Source organism: Labrus bergylta, chromosome 12 (genome assembly GCF_963930695.1).
Source record: "Labrus bergylta chromosome 12, fLabBer1.1, whole genome shotgun sequence".
Lineage (NCBI taxonomy): Eukaryota > Metazoa > Chordata > Actinopteri > Labriformes > Labridae > Labrus > Labrus bergylta.
Window position 1 is genome coordinate 20,960,660 of NC_089206.1, and position 23,636 is coordinate 20,984,295.

Here is a 23,636-nt window from a genome sequence, read left to right on the forward strand (position 1 = left end):
GCACTGATTGCACATGTCCACTTCTTTTCTAATGACCACACAGTGCGGTCAGTTAGTCTCTCTTTGCTATCCTCACGTTCACATCTCACTGAGCTCTGAGCTGTCACATGAAGTCAGTCAGAGCGTCCAAGAAGAACCAGAACAAGAACAAGAACAAGAACCACTTATCAATTACAAAAACAAACTGGGAGTGAATGATTGCAGTTCTACCTTCAATGGGTCCAATAAAAGCAATAAAAGAAAATAAAAGAATAAATGTTGATTAAATATGAATTGCAAAATCATTCCGGGGATGTGTCGTTCAAACACAAAAGCTGCAAGAGACCAGTTGACGATGCAACGTGTGATTGGTTTTCAATGAAGTAAGAAATTATCCGGAAACATTGACCCTTCCTGATCTCACAGCTTCGACTTCTCCGCGCCACAGAAATGGCACAATGGCTGTGAGGCGGCTTTTTATTGATTTGCGAGGGGTAGAGTCCTTTTGTATATGTGCAGGCTGATTGCAGCGCCTGATGCCCAGCGGCTGTAACAGAGCTAACAGATCTGCCCTCCATCAGCCCAACAGGAGGCACTTACCCATGAAATGAGCTGCTGTCAGAGTTTGCACTGAGAGCATCCTGACTCTGCTGACTTACGGGTCAGGATGGCACAGGGCTGGAAACATTCCTCCTGACACCGGTTTAAGAGCTCATCGTGCTCCTCCTGTCAGAGCTGAACTCCACAGCCTTTCACATCCAGCACAGTCTGCCTGCTCACATCAACATCTGCTGCTATCGCTGTCTGCGTCCAGAGAGCCCCACACCCCGGCGCCTTTCACTTCTCTGATATTCAGAACGAAAGTGTCAGGCCTTCACACTCCGCAGACTAAGTGGAGATAAGTAGAGAAGAAAACAGCTGCAGACAAGTGGATTTATACGGTGGCCTGGCAGGTCAAATGACAGTAATGTTTCAGAGTATGCAAACTTTTAAAAAAGAGACAAACTTTTTACAAAACAAAATTTGGTTTGGTGCAGTTTGGCGCCCACCACAGGTCTCTGAGTGCAACTGCACGACCTCAGACAATGTGCAATTTGTTTACAAATAGAGTGTCTGTTGTTTGCAAACAATAAGCATTTGTTTGTGTATTCAGCTGTTACCATGATGACTATCAGCCGTGGCTTGAAGCTACATTGCCGAGGCTAATTTTTTACAGGCTAGCTGAGAAAAGGTTCCAAACTCATAAAGCTAACTTAAAGATCGACGAGGATAAAGACGACTTTTTGGCATCAGATGGATTTATTGTTGTAAATCCAGGTTTGTATCAAACCTGAGACATAACTCAGGTTAGACGAGTTACTGTTCTATTAGGTCGACTTTGAATCGACTTCTTTCAGATGGAAAAGTTACAGATTGATGCTTTGGTGGTTGGTGAATCTGATGGTGCACGGCCATCCAATCACAACCAAGAAGTGTTGTCCTACCTTCATCTGAGGTCTGAAATGTTGAGTTGTGTTTTGAGTCTTGTACTTTCAGCTCTGTTGTCAAACCGCATGCACATTTGATTTCACCAGTGTAGCGAGCGGTTAAATCTAATCAAAGCGCGACCAAAGAGACTCGCTTCAACGTGAACACACTCCAGCTGAACACAATTCACTCACACATGAGGGGGCAGGGAAAGAGGCCACGCTGCGCTCACGCTCACGCTCCCCTGCCGCTCCACGGGGAAAAAAAGGAAAGTGTGTTTGCTCTGGTGCTGGAGCCGGCTGTGTGTGTGTGGGAAAACCCCAAGGGGAAGTCGACTAAATCTTTGAAAAGTGTTTTCTCCTGCACTTTACAGACTCGAAGAGAAGCTGCACGGTTTGTGGGTTTAACTCAGGGGGTCAAGTTAAATATGGCAGGAGAGGTTAGAGGTGTCTGAACGGCAAACGGCAGCGTGAAGAAACTAACATGTACGTACCAAATGTGCACAAAAAGAATATTTAAATGTCAATGTGAGCCGTGAATAATAATAATACTAACGGTGAGACTCCACATGCAGATCAAACTGCAGAGCAGCAGCCTTTTAGCAGGAACTGGTGGAAAAAAATACATTTGACCCATTTCTGAGCGTGGTAAAGGTTAGTCATAGCCTATGGAGAGCTGATTAAGCCTGGATAATGAAAACCAGTGTAATCAATTAAACAACAGTCCAGTGGTCTGGGACTCAGCTGCTGCAAAGTGGAACGGCTCCTTGTAGCGTCTATGAACCCGTCACAAATGTGCAGAAAACTCAGTTTGTTTTTCACATCTAGTCTGAGAAAACATCACAATCAACAAATAACACAACAAGAGAATCTGTTATTCTCATGCACAGTTACTTTCCAGTCGAGTGACCCATCTTGTCTTTGTTATAAATCTTTTCACTAAGTGTTATGATAACTGCATCTGAGGGATCAAAACTATAAATGTGTAGACTTATTTTTGGGCTTTTTGTGCCTTTAATGGAGAGACAGGACGGTGGATAAAGTTAGAAATCAGGGAGAGAGAGGGGAATGACATGCGGGAAAGCGTGCACTAACCACTGCACCACCAGAGACCCTAAAGAAAGATATTTGAAAGATATCTGCATCTGTTTTTTCTGTCACTAATATCAGTATGAGTATCGGGCCCCAAAGGTCCCGTATCGGTCAGGCTCTAATTCAAACTTCACACAAATGTCATGTGATAAAAGGTTTTCAGTCAGCGCGTCACTAAGAGTCTAACTGTTCCCCTCACAGAGGACGCCGTTCTCTGAACACTAATTAGACTAATGAGAGTCGATCAAACGTCAACAAAGGCGGCGCCCCGGTGAGAGCAGCGTCTAACCAAACACTGCCAAAACGTTTTAAAAAGCCTGTGTCCTCGCCAGGAAGTCAAGGTGATCAAAAGCAGAGGAAGGTAACCCCGCAGGTGCAATTAACAGTAACTGATTTCAATGAGCCGACAGCAAAACTAGCAACGCCAAATGCACACCGGTTTGATTACAAAGTGACGAAAAAAAACGACAGCACAGCAAAACGAGAAACATGCTTTTCTAAGAAGCTCTGAGAAAACAGATCAAAGCAGAAGGATGTTAAAGACAGAAGTTTAAAGTAAAAACAAACAAACAGAGAGAGAGAGAGAAGCCGAGACTTCTCACACTCACACACACACACACACACACACACACACACACACACACACACACACACACACACACACACACACACACACACACACACACACACACACACACACACACACACACACACACACACACACACACACACACACACACACACACACACACACACACACACACACACACACACACACACACACACACACACACACACCAGGGGATATGACTGTTACCATGGTTACAACATCAGATTTAAAGTGTGTGGTGATGAGGAGAAGACTCCCCTCATGTGTGGAGGATCATTTGATGTTAACTTAACGTTTTAAAAGTAGTCTGTTCTGAAGCATAATGAAAGAGAGATCTTTACTCTCTGATGCGTCTGTGCCTCGTTTTCTACTTTTGGAAAAACTGTAGTCTGGTATTGACGGCATCGGACACACAAGTGTTTATCCTTTAACTTGAAATACTTGACACAGTATGTAGTTAACACTTTCCTTTAAACCTTGGTTTACACATTCTGCATAAAAGCGCAGAGTAGCTTGGAGACACAGGGAGGCATCGGGTACCAGAAGTGTTCTGGTTTCTGTTTGTAGTGCGACAGGCAGCCACGTCTTAGCGGTACACCAGGACGCTTAAAACCTGCCTCAGCTCCAGCTCTTTGCCTGATTCTAGGTTGGCTAAAAGTTAGGTAGCGGTAGCATTTCCAATATGGCGACCTCCATCGCCGGGCTTCAAAACTCCACTTCGAAAACACTGCCACTACATCCATGTTTTATACAGTCTATGTTTGAAACTCTCTTCCTGGTTGCAAATTCTATTTCAATTCTGTACTTGTGTGTTTTTGCATTCTGTAACTCCCACAGAAGACAACTCCAGTGATGGTTAAGTTGGAAAATAGCCAGATTTGAGCAAATAAATAATTCTGTACGAGATTCTGAGCGATTCTAAAACGATTTATTCAACACTGTCCACAGTAAAACATCTTCTCGCTCTATAGTTGATCTTCAGTTTAAAAGAAGTCTCTCTAAAGAATGGGAAATTATCCCCCAGTCCCGTATACTGGGATGACCTAGGGGAACAGTCTTTACAGGGTATTAGTGGGCCTGCTGGAGGCCACAGCTGCTCTGGTTGGTTAATGTGCTTACAGCAGGAAGCAGGCGACGGGTGTCAGGTGAGTTTGGAGTTTCCCTCCAAAACACAGCTGAGCCTAGGGGCAGGTAGGAGGAGAGGGGGGTCACCTGAGCGACACGTTGGGATGACCTGATTGCTGTCCTGCTCTCACAGTCAGGATGTGGGCCAAACAGGCCGAGTCCTCAACTGTCAGGGCAGCAGGTTAAGCCTGGAGGGATTGTCTGGAGGCCATATGTTACAGCCAAACACACACACAGCCACACACACACACACACACAAACGCAGGTGTTTCCATGGGGCAGATGGTCATTTTGCTCTCTGGGATCAGCAAACCTAACGCAGCCTGACATGGAGGTGGTAAGGGTTACACACACTGAGCAACTTCGATCGTGTGTGGGAGGGAAAACACATCCTTCACTCCGCCTACTGATTAGAAAAATAAATGTTTAAGTTGTCTTCCACCTTGTGAATTTAAAAACTTGTTTGGGTATTTTTAGTTCTTACAGCTCAGCACTGTCTGAGTCGATCAACCCGTGTAGATCTACACTGAGAAGGGGGTCATGGTGACCTGAGGTTGCAGGAAAACAGACCAAGTATCCTTCTAAACATCGCCAACACATGCTGCAACCTGATTGGCTGCTCCAGTTTCAGCAGGAGTAGTACACCATCTGTCGGCTTAATGTGGAGGAATGCTGCTCGTAACTGGATTAACACAATCTACATCCACGGTAAGAAACACACCTCTTAAATACTTGATCTGGAGCAGAATAACAAAGCGTTTGGACTCAACACGAGTCAAAGAGTGATTTTAAAAACCTGCACTTATATTGTGACATAAACTGAGAGGGTGTGGGAGAGAAAGAAGAGGAGGACAGTGTGGTAACTTCAGTCACAGTCAGAGTGGCCACATAAAAGCCTCCCACAGATTGTAGGTGTCCTGCTCCTACTCTGCCTTGTGGCTCCGCTCTCACATACAGCCGGTACACAAGCTGTAACAGTCAGGATCAAGACATCAAACATTCAAGTTCAGGATCTTTCAAGGCTGAAATAAAAACTCCCTCTCTGCCCTCAACGAGTTCTGTTCATGTCATAATAAATGGAGAAAGTTGTCAGTGATTTTTTAAAACAGAAACACCTTTCATGTATTCACAGTTCTCTGAGGGTCATTAACAACAATAAATGTGCATTTTTTATGCTCGTCTGTGTGTCTGACAAAACGTCTGGATCGATTTATCTTTGTTGATTCTTGAGAACAGGCCGATAAAATTCAGAACAATAAAAATGGTTCTCCAACGTGCCCATCATTCACATCAGATTTAGTGGGAAAAAGGCTTCTGAAGTCGTAACTAAAAACTCCGCCATGCAAATCTGAACAAAAGGAAAAAGGGATTTTAGAAAGGTGCATGTGACGAACTTCAGCCAGAGCACCGATCTGATTCAACAATTTATCAGCCATCCCAAACAATCAACTTCTCTTGCATGCACTGCAAACATATACGCATACAATGGCTGCCAGTAGACATTCTGTTTAATAGCATTAAAGAAGAACTGATTTCAGGTAACTCATCAGGTGATGATAGCAAACGACATTAAAGCAATGCTAGCTCCGAGGAAAAGCGAGACAAATGTCAGCGATCAGGGATTTCTTATCATAGATGAAGGCGGCAGTTTATATCCGAAGTCAAGACATTAAAAACAAGTAAAAACAGCTTCATCTACTATTTCATGTTGGACCACAGAGTTACAGAAAACTCCTTAGTAGACATGAGATGTGAGGAGGGGCTGCATGCTGAACTGCAAACTACGATCAGCTCGATTCATGAGTTTAGGAAGTTAAAATATCAGAATGAGTTTCAGGATGGAAAAAAGGTTTCAAATAATCTTTAAACATGACAACAAAGAAGTGAAGAATTGTAGCTTGTACAATCTAACCAAGTCACTCTGTGAGTTTCAGTACTCTGTGTTTTCTGAGGTCTCATATCTCTGACTTTAGACTCAGCTCACCCATGAAGCCGAGCCTCCACTTAGAGAAAGCCACGATGCTGTTTCCTATCCAGAAGAACTCCTCCACCACATGGGACTGAGGGGTCGGTTGTGTCTGCTGCTCCAGCTGTTCCTGCTGCTGTTCATGCTGCTGCTGCTGCTGCTGGCTCTTACACCGAGCTTCCTCCTTCTCTTTGTCCATGTCCCCCTCAGAGGAGGAAAAAGCCCCTTTAGCCAGAGGTCCGGGTTTGTCTCCGGTGGCCGCCATGGCCGTGGAACGCATCAGAGCTGAGGACATCGGGCCGATGGGGAAACAGTTGTTGATCTTAGGCGTGCTCATTTTGAACGGCTGAGATTAGGAGGCGCTGCCTACAAATCCCCGGGAAGTTTCCATGGGAGTGTCGTTTGAGAACTGACGTTTACCTCAAGTTCTTCAAAATGACTAAATCACCCAAAGCCTGGGTTATTCAAACTCCTTTAAAAGCTGAATAGTAGTGATGCTCCTTCCTCAGTTCCCCAGGAAAGCTCAGCCAACAGAGTCCTCAGTCTCTGTTGAATGGTGTCAACAGTTGGTCAATAATCTTGTGCAGACTTTGCCCCCAGCAAACCTGCTTACTGTCCCACCATCTCCTCAATATTCCTCCTTTCCAAAGCTTGGCTTGTCTTCATGCCGTGCCATCACTTCTTAATTTCTTCTCTCAGCTAGCACTCATCCGGCTGGCTTCTTATGAAAGACACGAGAGAGTGTGGCTGCAGCAATATGGAAGCAGAAGAGACGTGGAAGCACAACACACAAACTGAGCAACATGTGTTGGTCGGGCAGAAATCCTAAATCCCTTGGAAGCAGTAATCCCGGACTAGGAGATTTGCTAAATGTGTGGAGTGAAACGTAGCGACCTGCAGCATAAGACGGATGTAGGACATGACGGGTCCTTCATAAAGAGGTAGCTGCTGTTCTCCTCCTGGAGCAGATAAAACAGACTGTTTGCTTTCAGACGGACGGACTGAGCCCTGATATTCACAAACCTGTCTGCAGGCGACACCAACCCCAACCGAGCTCCACATGAAACAATCCTATTATCAACTACCTGCAGCACACGCTCTTTGTGTGCCTTACTGAGGCTGTGCATTATCAGCAGCACAGATTGAAAACACAGTGAATTTACTCTCTGTGTGTTCAGAGCAAAGAAGAGCACTTTTTGTGTTTTATGCTACAGGGCCGAGTGTGAGCGTCGGATCATTTAGATGTTTTCAGATTAGTTACACTGTGAATATTTTTCTCTTCCAGATCAACAGAAATCCAAACACTGTCGAGTCTGGGTTTACAAAAACCACCAGGAGGTGCACACAGCTTGCTTCATTGTAACGCCTCCCCCAGAAACTGTCCTGAATGACGTTCCTGCTTCTAGCTACTGGAGGCTGACCGGCGCCCAGTTTGATCAGCTGTTATCTGAGTCAGGCTGATTCTAGTCTCATTAAACTGCAATAAAAGAGGAAATGATGATTTAATAAATACATCATCATGCAGACTTTAAAAGGTCAGAATTTAAACTTGGAATGTCTGTTAGCAAGATGAGACCAACAAACTGTTTTGTTTTAGAGAGTTTCTGAAACAATCTCAGAAAAATCTCAACCAATAGTGTTTTCATATCTGCACAAAACACCAGAAAAGTCCTGAAGTTCTCATGCTGAGCGTCATGTGTGAACACAAACAGCTGAATGTTTCTCTCTTCACCAGGAGTTTCTCCTCCAGCCTCCTCATATTTATTCTGCAGAAAGTCAGAGTGAGCTGATGAAAAAACGCAGCAGGGTGGAGCACCTGGAGCCAGAGGGAGGGGGTGGTGATGACAGATCAGGAGGATTGTACTATCTATATACAATACTGTACGAGCACATACATCCAAACTCAATATTGCCCTAAGACGGTTTTCATAAACCTTTGCTCAAACAGTCACAGTGTCCGCTCCAAAAGTAAAGAACAGTGGAGCGAAACGGGTGAAGTTTGAGGCAGACTCCTGACAGGGGGGGCTGCAGCAGTCTGAGCACGCTCAGTGGTGTCAAACAGAGTCAGAGTTCCCGATGTCTCAGCAGCACCACACTTTGAATAACAGCTGTCATGTACTGAATATGGAGGAGCTTCATCTCCACAACTAAAAATAAAAACTCAACCGTCCACAGCGGAGACGCACAGGAGAAGCACAACATGTCGGTGGTGTTCAAGACTTCACCTCGTCCAAAATCACTCGAAGAGCAGGAGATGTGGCTCATACAAACATACATATTTCTATTTCTACAGTTTATTTTGTATTAAACATTCATCCATTTATCAGACAGAATATATTAGGAAATGACAGATTTTATATGGAAAGTGTAGTAAGGAGTGTCACATTTTCTTGACCTTACAAGAGGCTCGCTACATCCACAGAGGGAGCAGGTCCTCTTTGTTTCACCTCCATGTTTCTAGAGCAGCCCACACTAAAGTGTCTCCTCGGAGGCCCTCTCACTCTTTTTCAGGTGGTCAGTAAAAGGTGAGGAGAGCGGTTTGACGTCGGGTGCAATCTGCCACCTCGCTGCTAGATGTCACTAAATCCTGCAGACTGCTCCTTTAAAAGACAATGAACGCTGTGAATCAAACTCCTCGGCTCCTCTGACCGGTTTGGAAACTGCACCGTGAAAGTCTTCAAAAAGCTGAAGGCCACTTAAGATGGACACTCGCGTCCAGATTGATTATAACCTTACAAACCAGTAGGACAAACACCCCGAAGACGGTTCTGGACTAAAACACAAAGATTCTTGTGCAGACAAGGGCAAATGTGTGGATGACATCACAGCAGACAGACGACAGTATTCAGTGCCTGTTGTGCATATCGATGTGAAGAAAGACGTTTTTGTCTCCTCTTGGACTAGTGTCTCAGTGTGTCACAAACTACACAACAGGATCAGGAAATCAACATTAATTTTGCTTTTCACACAACAGAATCGATTTGACCTCAGCAAGTGTTTCTCCTCAAATTAAAATCACAGTTTTAATCAGAGTTTAACACAAGGCTTAAAGGGTCAGAGACTAAACACGTCCCTTAATGCTTTCAGACTGACGTGCATTTTTTAAAAATCATATGTATCTGGACACCTGCAAAACCTTGAACAGGGTTCAAAACAGCTGTGTGAGTCCAACTTCTCCTCTGGCTGACACCAGTCACACATGGAAGATTCAGCTCGACTATTTCAGGTGTGATGGGGGGGCGATAGCGCCGGTTAAGTGCTCTAAATCCTTCCTGTGTGTGTAAGAGAAGGATAAGGTTTGAGATAAATCCAAATTAAAAAGCACAGCAGCAGGAGTCAGGGTACAGCAAACACATGCACAGGATCACAATCAGAGGATTCTGTTCTGCAGAAAACTGGATCATCTCTGCAGTCTGAGCAGGTTTCATTTCAGGAGTACGAGCCTACGGGGCGGCAGAGCACGCCATCCTACCTGAGAGTACAAGTCGCATTGAGTCAGAGCTTCACAGTTTGTGATGGACCCTGAGGATGCATGGTAGGCTGCATGGACACTCAGCAGAGGCGTGCATGTACAAAACATCCCCACAGTCTGAAACTGAACGCTCATTTGAAAATGAAATAATAAACATCTGACATTTCTTGCAGTGTGATTGATGTCTGTGTTGTGCAGCTTGTTCATTGGACGAGCCCCTTCTACAGTATGTCGCCTCAGGCACTAAATTAAAGGACGTGAATTGAAATGAATTACTTCAATATCTGCAGTAGATGCATTTTCACATATTAGCCTGTAGCCAATCATTTTAATTTTCTTGTTCATATTTCACACATAAAGATGGTAAATGTCATTTCAATATGGCAGCCAATGACTTCTTCCACACCAACAGGTGAGGTCATCCTCCATCAGGCTCAAAGGGAGCGGGAGCCATCACAACAATAACCTCAAACAGGCACATTCATAATCCTGAGAGGTTTAATTTAAATTCGCCCACAAACACAAATGTGATCAGCCCACCGCCGAGGCTTAGAGCTCTTCACATTTAGCATATAGGCACCAGCACCGCGGTTAAATCTGGCTTTACCTTCCCACTTTACTCTTATCTATAATTACACTGAGTGCCTGTCCTAGAAGAATGTGCAGAGCCGCACCAGAGCAGCGTGGGCCTCAATGTGTCAGCAGACCAAACTACCGCCTTTGCTCCATGCATACTTTAAACTACTTCTATAATTCCTTTTGCATGTCACCACTATAATGTCTCCATTAACCAAAGGCATTCATTCAATTGCTGGGAGGATCTCTTCAATCCGGAACGCCTCCCAAACTGTGGCTGATTAAAATGCAACTCAATGATCGCAATTACTGGGAAGAGGACCTACTCTGCAATATAAAGTCCGACCAAATATCTAACATTTAAAAGGATCTAAAAGCAGCTTGATGGCTCATTTCCACGCCGAATTAATCTGAAGGCTTTTAAAGCAACAACTACTTCCTGCATAACTCTATACGATCTGCTTTTAGAGTTCAGGTAAGCAGGAAAAGACAACAATGACTAAATTCCTGAAGGAGTTTGGTGCATTAGAGGAAGATGACAGCATAAGGGGCTTCAACAGGTGTTTGGTCTGAACCAGCAATGCAAATGTATACCTCAATAAAGTTAATTAAAATAACCAAAGAGGAGTAACATACAGGTTAGATAACTCACCTTGGCCCAGGGGTTTGGTATTTTTCCTCTTTTTGTAAGTCCCACATTTCGACACGCAGTTTTCAAACAGGTGGTTTCCAACTTTCGTGTGTCGTTTTCGCACCTTTGTCCAGGTAGCATAAATGAGAATTTTCGACGTCTTGTCATTGAGAAACCAGAGATAAGCAGACTCGTATGAAGTCAAAAAATGTGGCATAACAATAAAACTCTCACAGGTGTCATTAAAAAACTATAAAAACGGATTAAAAAAAACCCCCAAATCTTCACTTCCGGTAACAGTTAGGGGAGGAATAAAAAGTAAAACATCACAGCGGAGTCACATTTTGTGCAGAATTATCAACCCATTGGAATTTAGCGACATAACGAGTGCATTTTTGCCGGATGTAGTTTCTCAGGTCGTCTACAGGTAGCCTACGCACGTGCACAGTGCACACACACCTGTGTTGCATTCAGGCGCAAGTTGGAGTATGGGAAATGTGATATGTGACAGAACGCAGCCGATTCCAAAAGTTGAATACGAGTTAAAAAATACTGCCTAAAACAGCTTTTAGGGTTTGTTCATATTATTTTTGAATATAGGACTTTCTCTGATCCACTACGATTTGTTTTTAGTCAATTTTAAAACCTAACAGCAAGTAGGTTTGTATTCGTGGACTACATGTTACAAGAGAATTTCATAGTGAGTCTGCAGCAAAGGCTCATGGGATATGGTATAGTTAATTTAATACCTTTTTTAATTAACATTTCAAGTTTGTCTCCTAGTCTATTGATTATTTGGATTGGTCACATTTTATCGATGTCTTTCAACCGGAGAAACTCTGGTTATAGAATATAGATGTCCATTTTTATAATTGTGTGCTACATACTGAAACATTGCAATGAGCTGACAGCTGACCTGATAAAACCTTTGTTTTCATTTGAATGTTTCAGTACATGAACATGATCCGACACAAGACGAGTTTATATATAGGATACAATTGTTGACCCATTGTTGGCCCTTAAGACAATAAATCAATTCATAGCCCTGCACAACAAAGCGAACATAGACCAATTAGGAGCAAGTGGGCCAGTGGAAAGTAGGCCAAAGCCCTGGTGACTAATTTGACAGCGTGAAACGTCTCGTTGCATCGTGTTGTCTGTTTGTGATTGTAATGAGCGCCTCTGGAGTCAGACAATCAGCGAGAGGGCAAAGACACTTGACCATTAAAGTGGACACACGGGTGACCTTCACGTCTGATTACTGTTGACAAGCAGCAGAAACGCTCCCTGGGGGCCGTTCAGGGTCGAAGCATTCTGTCATTTAATTACTTTTTCTGATGAGAAAGACACATGTGAGGTGGCTTTGTGTGAGCTTTTGCCTCAGGCGCCGGGGACGAGCGCTGGCCGTGGTGCTGAAATACTGTTTGTACCTGTTTGTTGTGTTATGCAAGTTTCTGTACTAAATGCTGCTTTCAAATCTGTCAAAACAACAACAAAAAAAAAAATAAAGCCACAGGAGAGTAAGTGAGGTCGGACACTCGATGTTTTTAGAAAGTTATATAATACAAAGAGATGCACTTTAAAACAGGCCTTTCTAACTGTAGCTATTTAAAACTGGTCTGCATGCAAACTTTGTTTTGCAAGTCTGAACAATCAGACACAGACATGTAATCCTCTTCTGCATCTCCATGAAAACACTGATTAAGTTGTTCATACAAAATATGGCAGCGAGCAACTTTAAAGGTCACATATCCTCCTCCTCTTCTTCAGTGTAAATAAGTCTCAGAGCTCCTCAAAACATGTGTGTGAAGTTTCTTGTTCTAAATCCACTCTGATCCTGTATTTGACCATGACTATAAACCCCTCTATTTCAGCCCTGCTCAGAACAAGCTGTTTCTGTGTCTGTACCTTTAAATATGTAAATGAGCTGTGTCTGACCACGCCCCCTCTCTGGAAGGGCTTGGGTGTCTTGGTCTTTCTCGTTTCATGTTCTATTGTTTACGGTGAGAAGGCAGACTCAGAGGGCAGAACAAACACCTAGCTGTGGGAGTGTCACCCACCTGGGGGAGGGGCTACTGCCCTTTGTGATGTCATGAAGGGAAAATCTCCAAACGGTCTGTTTGAGCACACATTTTCTGAAAAGTGGAGCAGGCAGAAGACGGACAGGATGGACTTTTCTCATCATTGGGGAGTTTGTAGACAGACTAGAGACACATATTAGTGTTAGAGGAACACAGGGAAGAGTATTTAGAATCATATGTGACCTTTAAAACAGAATATGTGGCAATGAACTTTGTGAATTTACAGTCCATGTGAGGAGCATCTGTGTGAGTCTGGCTTCTCTTTCTACTATTTAAAAACTAAACTGAATAAATTGCTTGGTGAAACAAGAAAATCATTTCTATTTTTCAGCTTTCCCTTCCTGACGACCCCTGAGGTCTCGACAATCTGTCATTTACAAAACGTTATAACTTAACAGCATCATTTTAGAAAATTATTTTGGTGACCTGGGATCAAATTCATTTGAAAGTTATCAGTCCCTGAATGCCCTTCAATATGAAGCCGTATGCTGCTTTGTCAGCTTTTTTTCTTGTCTCATAAAAAGGGAGCTGGCCGTGGTGCTGAAATGCTTCAACGAGTCTAAGCCTGCTGGTTTGATTTGCAAGGCGCAGCCCGTACAAGTTCTTCCAGATATGTTTTGAAGCATCACATCCACAGGAGCATTATTAAGGTCGATGGGCGATATTATAGGGAATACAATGAAGTAAAAAAAAAAAGTAAATAGACTTGAGCTTGTATATTTCTTTTCTAGTCTTCTGACTACTCAAATTACTTTCATACTGCAGGTCACACCTACACATTCACACGCTGATGGTAGAGGCTGCTGAGTAAAGAGTCCATCAGTATTAACTCATCCATTCATACACATTGACACGCCGCCGCTGAAGCAGTGGGAGCAACTGGGGGTTAAGTGACTAGCCCAAGGACACATCGACATGTGGCTGCCCTGGACAGTCGTATCTGTTGCATAATTTTTTAACACTTGAACATTTTGTCCTCTCCGGGCCAAACTCTGTTTTGAAAGTCTTTCACATACAAGTAAGAAACTCACTTCTGTGTTCCCATGGAAACAGTGGACTACAAGTTCCCACAAAAAAACATGTCAGTTAGTCACTAGAAAAATACAACTCAGGAAAATAGAATTTGATGAAACTACTGTTCGAATTCACTCACTTCTTTGACAAAAGAGAATCATCTTTATTAAATGAGCTGTGCCGTGTTACAGAGAGAACGTTTGACCTTGTTTGCACTTTGATGACCTCTGACTGCTCTGCTGATCTCGCACTAAGACCTCCAGAGTTTCCTGACCTGCCTTAAAAAACGCTGAGAAAGAGATGGTTAAAGCTGCATTCCCCCTGAAATAAAAAGTACTTAAAGAGCCCATATTATGCCCTTTTTGGGGTTTGTATATTTAATCTATGTACCTACTTTTGTACGTTCACAATAGATAAAGTCTGAAAAAAGTGTCTGTTTTCATGTACTGCTCCTCCTTGCTCCCTCTACGCTCTGAGTCCGTCAGCTGCACTCTGTTGAGCCCACACTGTTAGACCCCACGTGGGCCAAGTCTGCTCTGATTGGTCTGCCGATCCGCTCTGTCGTTATTGGTCAGTTGCTCAGCACGGTTCTCGGAAATGTCCCGCCTCTTTTACCATATTGGGAATGCAGCCACTGGCTCCGTCCGAGGGGAGCATAAACATCAGCACCGCAGGCTACGGCATATCGTGGGCGTGCTACAGAAGTTAACAGGCGTGCAACATGAGCTGCTGGGCTTGCCACAACGAGCCAATGGGCTTAGATCAGTGATCTCACACTGACAATGACGTCACACTGACAATTCTTTATCAAGGGGGGCTAGAACCGAGCGTTACATGCAGCTAATGCTACAGCTAACAGGAGGACGTAGGAGAAGCTGCGTTTCCGCGGACTTTGAATTTTTGCAAATAGATGTGCCTAAACATGCACAGGACACTTGGAAAACACACTGAAGAGCATATAAAACCAGATAAAGCATAATATGACACCTTTAATGTATTCACTAGGAAACAAACTGTATTCAAATGGCTCTTCAGGGCTTTGCAACAAGAAGTCTGATGAGCAACAAGAGAATAAATCTCACAATGATGAGGACAATATGGTGTGTCTTTCCCATGCATACTGGCACTGCTGTGCTTGTGATGCAGCCCGGGGGACAGTGTGAGTGCAGGTATATATCCACTTAATGAAGCGTCACTTCATGCCTGTGCATCTGCCGGCTTTAGGCTGTGATTTGGCCTGATTCTGCAGGCTAATAACTAATGAAATACCTCCTACAAGACCGCAAATATACACATCAAAACCAGCAGGGAGAGGAGAGACAATGAAATGTAATAATGGAGAACGTTTGCAGGGGGGGGGGGGGGGGGGGGGGGGCAAATACAGCAAAGACAGAAATCCTCATTTTGACTTTTTGACAGTTGCTGTGAGGGATGACTCTGGAAAAGCTCTTTCCCCCAATACAATAATGAGGGAGGAACCTGCTGAGAAGCTCACTGCATACTGAGATCCCAACGCAAGGTGAAAGTCTGCCCACAGAAAGATGCACCAGGAGTCACATGAGATCTAGCTCTAAAACAAAAAAAACAACTAAATCTCAGGCTCAAATGTTCCCGGAGGAGAATGGAAAGAGAAGCAGAGAGAGAGAGAGAGAGAGACATCAGGTCCCTCTTGGCAGCTATAAATAGAAACAGGATATTACATCAACCTCTGCACGAGCACAGGGCAGCTCTGTCTGCAGACTTTATAATGCCTCTGTGTATTAAGACTGATCACTGCACCGAACTCAACACAGCTGCAGCACAAAAAAACTTTTCTGAACTAACACTGCAAGCATGGACAACTTTGTTTTAGAGACATTCTTAATATGTATGTATGTATATTAATATATCTTTATTTACATGATGCTTTCAGGAGCGCTCAGGAGGGAAGCTACCCGGTCACATGTTCTGAAGACGACGCTCCGCTGTCCCTCCTCCAAAGTGTCACACATGTCCTGGTGGGATAACAGCTTCTTTAGACTTAATGGCTTATAATACCAAGGAACTAGTCTTTGATTTTAGACGTAAGAGAGAGAGAGAGAGCAGCCATGGAGAGCATCACTCATAAAGAGAACGTTTTGACTGGAAGATCATACAAACACTTGGGTACGTGTTTGGATCATCAACTCAAGTTTGATGTGAAACATGAGGCCGTTGTAAAAAGGGGGCAACAGAGAATTCCCCTTTAACTAAATCTGAATTCTTTCTCAGTTTGTCCTGTAACCCTCGACCGTCCTCTATCAGTCTTTCATTGAGAGTCTCCTGTGTTTTTCTTTGATCATCTGGTTACTCAGCCTCCCAGTGAAGGACAGAAACAGCGGCCCCCAAGATTCATGATTTGTACTTTTAAATGTATTTCTTTACACGTTCACATAAAATATTTTTGTAATTTTAGTCTGCAGCGAAACAAATCTGCACCACATCTCGTCTGTTAAGGAATGACTTGTTGGGACGTGCCATGAAATGTGCACCCCAGGAAATGTAGGAAAAAAGTCTTCTTGAGGCCCCTGGTGGGACTGGATGAATCAGGGTTTGGACAGACTTCAACACATGCAGACTTCTAAGAATCATGCCCTCAACATCTGTGAGATTCAGCCAACGAGTCAGTTCTGTTTTCAGTCAAAGTGTGAGATAAAATACACACACTTTACACACATGGCTGAGGAGAGCTTACAAACCCCTGTGAACATCAAAAAGTGAATTCCCTGTTAGGAATAAATGAGTGTTAACTGCACAGCTTTTCCTTCAGTTGAATGTATGATACGATCATTTCCTCAGTCTGCACACACACAGAGATCACAGCCATGCTTCAGCTCTCTGAGACTGAAGAGGAGGTTTCAACTGAGCACTAACTGCACATGCTCACATGCATGTGTGTTTGTTTACTGGATCTGTGGAAAAGGTTCAATATACATGTTTATAAAACTTCCTGCAGAGCGATGCATCTCGCGGCCGATCGGAGCTTTAACATCGTTGCACAAACGTTGAGGTGTTTTTGAGGTTATCAGCGTCATGGAAGAATCTAAAGGGAAAGGTCCGCACACTGTTCATGTCCAAATGAGTAACTCTATCTTAAACAGGGCAACGTTTCCATCTGAGGAGGATGCTTTGGATCGAAGCATTGTCCTGGTTCAAATAAAGTTTGCAGAGTCCAAGACATTAGGGATCGAGACTGAGTCAAGACCAAGGTAGGGGGAGACCAAGACGTGACCATAAATGTTACAATTCACTTAGCAGAAGAGGAAGAGAAATTGGAGTTTTCAAAACAGTTTCTGCAGATTATTCTTTTTTCTTTGTCCTGCACCTGTTTGCATTTTGCTTGGATGTGGGCACACTAGATTTCTCTCTCTGAAGATTCCTGAAGAGCAGAATCAAGATGTTTCTGGAAGTCTTAGTTAAATTGTTCTGTAGATTCTGTAAACATTTCATGCTGGATTACTCCTTTGTTTCCTTTGTTGTTTTACATGAACCCACACATTCAAAGCCGACACGTCAGGTTGAATGGATGCAAATTAAAAGAGGTACTAATAGTCATCTCAGAACATTTCCTCCTCTCTCAGAGTGACATATGACATGTTAGCACACATTCACTCTCCACAATGACCAAAACTAAACACAATCATCGAAATCACAGCATCTCACACAGTTTCAAAGTCGCTAAAGAACCTTATATGTCCTCTTTCACACGTTTACATGCATGTGTGTGTGTGTGTGTACACACACTCCACCCACATCCCCTCAGAGTGGATTAGGACTTCTCCGAGCCAACGTGCCTTATATAAAAACAAGAGGGGACACTTCTTCTGCTGCTGCTGCCCACACTTTAACGAGAACAGAAAAGCTCCGTCCTGCCTCCACCTCTCTCTCTCTCTCTCTCTCTCTCTGCTCCTCTGTGCCAGATTCAGATGTAGAAACAACATATTTAAGATCTGTTTATAGAAGAAAGAGTGAGAAATGAAACGGCCCACGAAACACTGCAAAGCCAAAAGAGGCTTTTCTTTTTCTTCTCACTCTTTGCACCATTTTTAAAGATTAAAATAACTCAAAATAGAAGCTGCTCTAAAAATAGAATCAGCCTCGACGACCCAGACGAAATATGAAACATAAACTCTGCATACATAGTTTACATATCAGTGTAAAAACACATGATCGTACATGTAGAACAACATGATTTTAAATATGCATACACACATGTTTGTACTATGGATCTGTGTTATGCTTAGAAATTATGTATACACATAAATTACTCATTTATGTGTAAAGTGGTTTTTTTTTTTATCAATCAGGGGACAGTGTCACAATCAGACAGAAAATTCAGAATTTGTGGACAAAAAGAAACCATATGAGTGCTGTTTGAGGAGAGTCAGTTTCTAAATCAGTCTCATTTGTTTGTGTTGAGTTGATTTCGGTCTCGTTGGATGAAAGAGCAGGACCCCGGTGTGGAGTTACCCAACCATCTGAAGCTGCCAGATGGCACAGAGGCAGCGAGGAAGCTGAGTCCCGCTGCTCCGCTCTGCAGGGGCGCCACAACCGTCACAGTGTGTGTGTGTGAGTGTGTGTGAGGGTGTGTTAAAGTGACGTTGATATGGAAGATCTGCTGCAGCTCAATCACCTTCAAACCTTCTGATGAGCATGCACATACACAATAACTGCACATGTTCACACACACTGACAGTTACTCTTTGAAAACATGTTCTCAATCTGGTCAATGCTCTCTCTCACACACACACGCACACACACACACACACTCACACACACACACTCACACTATTTTGGCGCCGTGGCTCTGCATAGAGACGACGCTGTGGAACAAATGTGAGGGAGTCGGAAAACAGTCGGCTTGACTGCAAACACAGGAGGATGCTGGGAAAGTGGGGTGTGACCAAATGGACAGTTTTTTTTAAGAGCAGACGCCGTGCTTAGTGTCAGAAATAGATCATCGACCTTCTTGGTTGGACGGTGCATTAACATAATACTGTTAAAGAGAGTCACTGTCCTGATTCCAGCGCACGCTCCTGAACTAAAAGGAGCTTTAAAAATGTCCAAATGTGGTTTGTGAGGAATTAAATGAGCATTATGTGTGTGCGGGGGGGGGGGGAAGGGAAGAATCCAGAGAGAGAGAGAGAGCATCCAGCAGGTGGTGAACCTCCGGGCAGCAGGTTATCAAAGAGGAGAGGATTTGAGAGATCTATGGGATTCCTCAGGGAGGGATCGTATAAAGCCAGAGATTACTTGTGGAGGACGGAGCGGAGAGAGGAGGAAGCACACCAGGAACAAGAAGAGGAAGAGAAATTGGAAATAACAACAGTACAATGTCACAGGATTTGTCCTTTTGTACTTTTTTTTAACTCCCTACTTTTTATTTTTAGAGCTCCGTCTCTCTCCCGGCTCACACCTGCAGAAGCTGTCAGCATCGCATTTAAATCAGCTTTTCTCTGAGACGTAAAAACGATGAAACACAAGTCAACAGCACTTGTTTCAGCGGCCAATTAAGTGTGAAGCCCAAAGGCGCTGAATAAATCCTCCAGTTCCTCTCTCAGAGAAAAAAGAAGATCATTCATTTTCTGCTGTTTTCAGACTCCATTCAGCTTTTTACTTCAGACACAGACCGCGACTGATGCCCCGAGGCCGTTCAGCTCCACTGTTCACTGCAGTCTCATTACGATCAGCGCAGTCACACACCAAAGACAACCGACCACATTCATTGGCCACCGTTTGCAACACAGTGTTGGGAGTTTTTGACGCTTGCATACCAATGGGCAACACATTTCCCACAACCCACTGTGACTCCATACTGAACTCAGCTGTTGGCGTCACTGTGCACTGCCGTAAACCTCTGTTAGAGGAGCGTTAGAAAAATGTCATTTGTCTGCAACTCAGGGTGACAGTGCCTGAATAAATAAAAGCTGCAGAGCTGACATGATGAACAGAAATCCCCTGTGGGGATAAAATGTGTCAAAACACAGATTTATGATAAAGCCCTAAATGTTTCATATTTGAGTAAACTGCATGCAGAATCGAGACAGGTGAAAATATGAAGGCCATCTTGATCAAATGTCCTCGTCCAAAACAAGTTTCCAGGAACAGATTTTGGAGTTTGGAGTTTGGTCTGCTAAGGTCCACAGATGATTAGAGGGATCAAAAACTCAAACAACCTCATGTCTACAGATGTCTTCATTCCTGAAGACAGCATCAGTTATCATGTCATCATGACTTCTTCTAAAGGCCTACACATGGATTAAATGATGAGTCTTAATGGAAGTCAAGTTGAACCAATAATTCATCTGAAAGGTGGAGCTGGTAGAGATGTTTGTAAACACAACATTCAAACATGGCCCCTCCTCCTCCTGGGCTCATCGCCCCCAGAAGCTCACACCCTCTGCAGGACGTGGTGTGTATGTTTACTGCTTGTAGCTACACTGTAAGCTAACACAAGCTAACCGCCGGTGTTCATCACCTGCCTGTCCAACAGGAAGTAGACCAACTCCACGTCCACGGGTAAAAGACAACACAAGGTTCACCCTCGTTTTAGAACTAGCTTTATCCACTTGGTGTTTCTCCTCACTCTGATTATATTTTCTCTTCTTTGCTGCTACGTCCATATCCGTCATATTCACCGGTTTGAATCTCGTCCAATCACTGAACTGTATCCACTCCTAAACTCACCTGCTGCGCTGTCATTGGCTGGAGGAAACACACCAGCTCCGCCCAGAAACGTCCCGAGTCAACCAGAACAAAGCAGAACAGTAAAATCCAGTCAGAGGACAGAGTCTCTGCAGACACAGTCACCACCACACATGTATGGAGGCCCAGAAGGGACAATGGACCAGCTTTAGGAGAAGTCTGTGTTTTATTTTGAAGGAAGACGATGCTGACGGTATCTTTAACTCTGTTAGCGCGTTCTTTATTTTTTGGTCAACCATCACAAGCCAGAGAGAAACATCAGCATAAGTACAGGAGCTTAACAAGCCTCTCTCTCCCTCTCTGTCAGGGCCGTGAGATGAGCTAAACCACTGGAACTAATACTGGCTCCATTAGCACCTGACTCGCTAAGAGCTGCTGTCACATAATCACTGACAGAGAGAGAGAGAGAGAGAGAGGCTGAATATCCGGCTCGGTTTGGATGTTCTCATTATTCCAGAGATGCAGCTGGATTTAGCTCAAACACACTAAATGACTCCAGCCTGAAAGCAATCGTACAATAAATTCAGTCTTATTTTTTTCCTGTGAAGAGAGCAAAAACAAGCTCCTGAAGTCAAAGTTTCACAGAGTAACATTTATCACTGTCACACAGCAGAACCCACCCCAGCGCTGAAGAACAGTTCTCGCTGTCAGAGAGTAACAGGAAGCCAAAACAAACTCAGCAGCTGACAAGACCTCCGGGAACGAAACACAACGGAAACACTTAAACCTCCGACAGCTGGAGCACAAATTCAGCTGGAAATGTGTTTTTTTTTTTATTGCTGCTCAATAAAGTTTCCAGTAACGAGTCGGAAATGAGTGAGCATTTCTGGACCGATGGTTCCCTCGTCTCTGAGTCAACACGTTTGTCTTTGGATGCCTGAATTCTCATGTTGATCACAAAAGCTGGAGAGGTTTTCACACGTTGCTCCTGTAAATACCCGACTCGTGCACAATGAAGCGTTCATGTCTCTCATGAGAAAGGCGGCTGCTGACAAGTGGCTCAGTGTGATGTCATTATGATCCACATGGAGTTAGCATCTACCTTTACTAATTGTATCTATGACTCAAACATCATAGAAGAGTTGTTTTCTTTTCTGAAGATTCTTATACTGAACAAAACGTTTAGGCAGGTAGTGTTGAAGTACTCGAAATCGGTCTTAAGACCACTTTCTGAAGGTATCTGTCTCGCCTCGGGATTGAAAGCATTTTTACTCGGTTTCAGACTGGGCAGACTCCAGATTTTAAATTAAGATCGGTCAAAACGACCACCACTGATAGGCTATTTTTCCACGTTATTACTGGGATTAGAACCAATAACTTCAATTCATTTGTAGTTTGGTCTGCCTCCTCGCAACCTTCCCGGTGTTACAGTCTAAGTGTGTGACAAAAGATGACACAAGATGATGATTTTTCTCGGATATTTCTGAGTATTTCTAGGGGCAGCTGTAGCTCATTTGGTAGAGTTGTCGCCTCTCAACGCCTCTCAAGGGTTCAATCCCCAGCTGAGCAACATGTCCTGTGTGTCCTTGGGCAAGACACTGAAACCCACATTGCTTCTGCTCCTTCAGCGGCAGCATATGAATGGATTAGTGTTGTGCTTACTCTCTGATGTACGTCGCTTTGGATAAAAGCATCTGCTAAGTGAATTGTAACATTTATGGTCTTAGTCTTGGTCACGTCTTGGTCTCCCCCTACCTTGGTCTTGACTCAGTCTCGATCCCTAATGTCTTGGTCTTGTTTTGGACTCTGCAGCAGGGTATGTCTTGGTCTCGGTTAGTGTGGTCATGACTACAACACTACTGTAAGGACTCATCCATGTGGGGCGCCAATAGGCCCAAATATGTATAAAAGACTCATCTGTGTGAAGAGTCCGCGTGGTCTGATGGCTTTAATAAACTCACTGATGACGAGCTTCGGCTGCATCAGTCAGTTTACATCCTCCACCAGCGAGAGGCATCAAGGAAGTTCCCCGGATGGTTAAATAAATGTTTTGACATCAGCTTTCATGGGGGCCTCATGATGATCGATAGCGGAGGCTGCGACTTTGTTTAGTTTCTGAGGAAGTTAAAAAAGGAACACGCCCACTCTGCGACACTCCTTTGTCTCGGCTGCAGCTGCTGCGTCTATAAAATGACACTAAAGAAATCCGACCATTACAGGGAAGTCCATTAATTAATATAAGATAAGAGAAAAGTTAAATCATGGTCCATGATCACGTTTATGTCTGTGATGAGGTAAAAAAAACTGATTTACATTATAGTTGGATAAAAACGTTCAACATAGAGTCAGCATCGTCTTCCTTCAAAATAAAATACAGACATATACTAGTTGTTCTGGGCCTCCATACATGTGTGGTGGTGACTGTGTCTGCAGAGACTCTGTCCTCTGACTGGATTTTACTGTTCTGCTTTGTTCTGGTTGACTCGGGACGTTTCTGGGCGGAGCTGGTGTGTTTCCTCCAGCCAATGACAGCGCAGCAGGTGAGTTTAGGAGTGGATACAATTCAGTGATTGGACGAGATTCAAACCGGTGAATATGACGGACGTGGACGTAGCAGCAAAGAAGAGAAAATATAATCAAAGTGAGGAGAAACACCAAGTGGATAAAGCTCGTTCTAAAACGAGGGTGAACCTTGTGTTGTCTTTTACCTGTGGACGTGGAGTTGGTTTGCTTCCTGTTGGACAAACAACGGCGGTTAGCTTGAGCTAGCGTGCGTTAGCCTGCAGTGTAGGTAGCCCACTGCTCCAGGAGGAGGACCTGGAGAGGAGCTCTGAGGATCAAATCCCACAGAGACTCAGAGCACATCTTCAGCCACAAACACTAAGTGCAAAGAGTGTGTGCATGCTCCAGTGCTCTCCCTCTTCACACACTTTTTCCAACGATTTTAAACGCCCTCTCACA

The 23,636-nt window shown here is 43.9% G+C and overlaps 1 protein-coding gene across 6 annotated transcripts in view; it reads right to left on the bottom strand.

The window, feature by feature from the left end:
* plch2a (phospholipase C, eta 2a) overlaps positions 1-23,636 on the bottom strand; it is a 162,960-nt gene that overhangs the window by 44,026 nt on the left and 95,298 nt on the right. For 2 of the 6 annotated variants that reach the window (XM_065961561.1, XM_065961562.1), the window contains exon 1: positions 6,257-7,076. The exons of 3 other annotated variants lie outside the window; for them this stretch is intronic. In XM_065961561.1, the coding sequence (XP_065817633.1) occupies positions 6,257-6,575 (319 nt within the window). In that variant the 5' untranslated portion in view covers positions 6,576-7,076. Of the gene's footprint in view, positions 1-6,256; positions 7,077-23,636 lie in introns of those variants that run through there. One more of the 6 variants, XM_065961556.1, reaches the window with a different exon arrangement.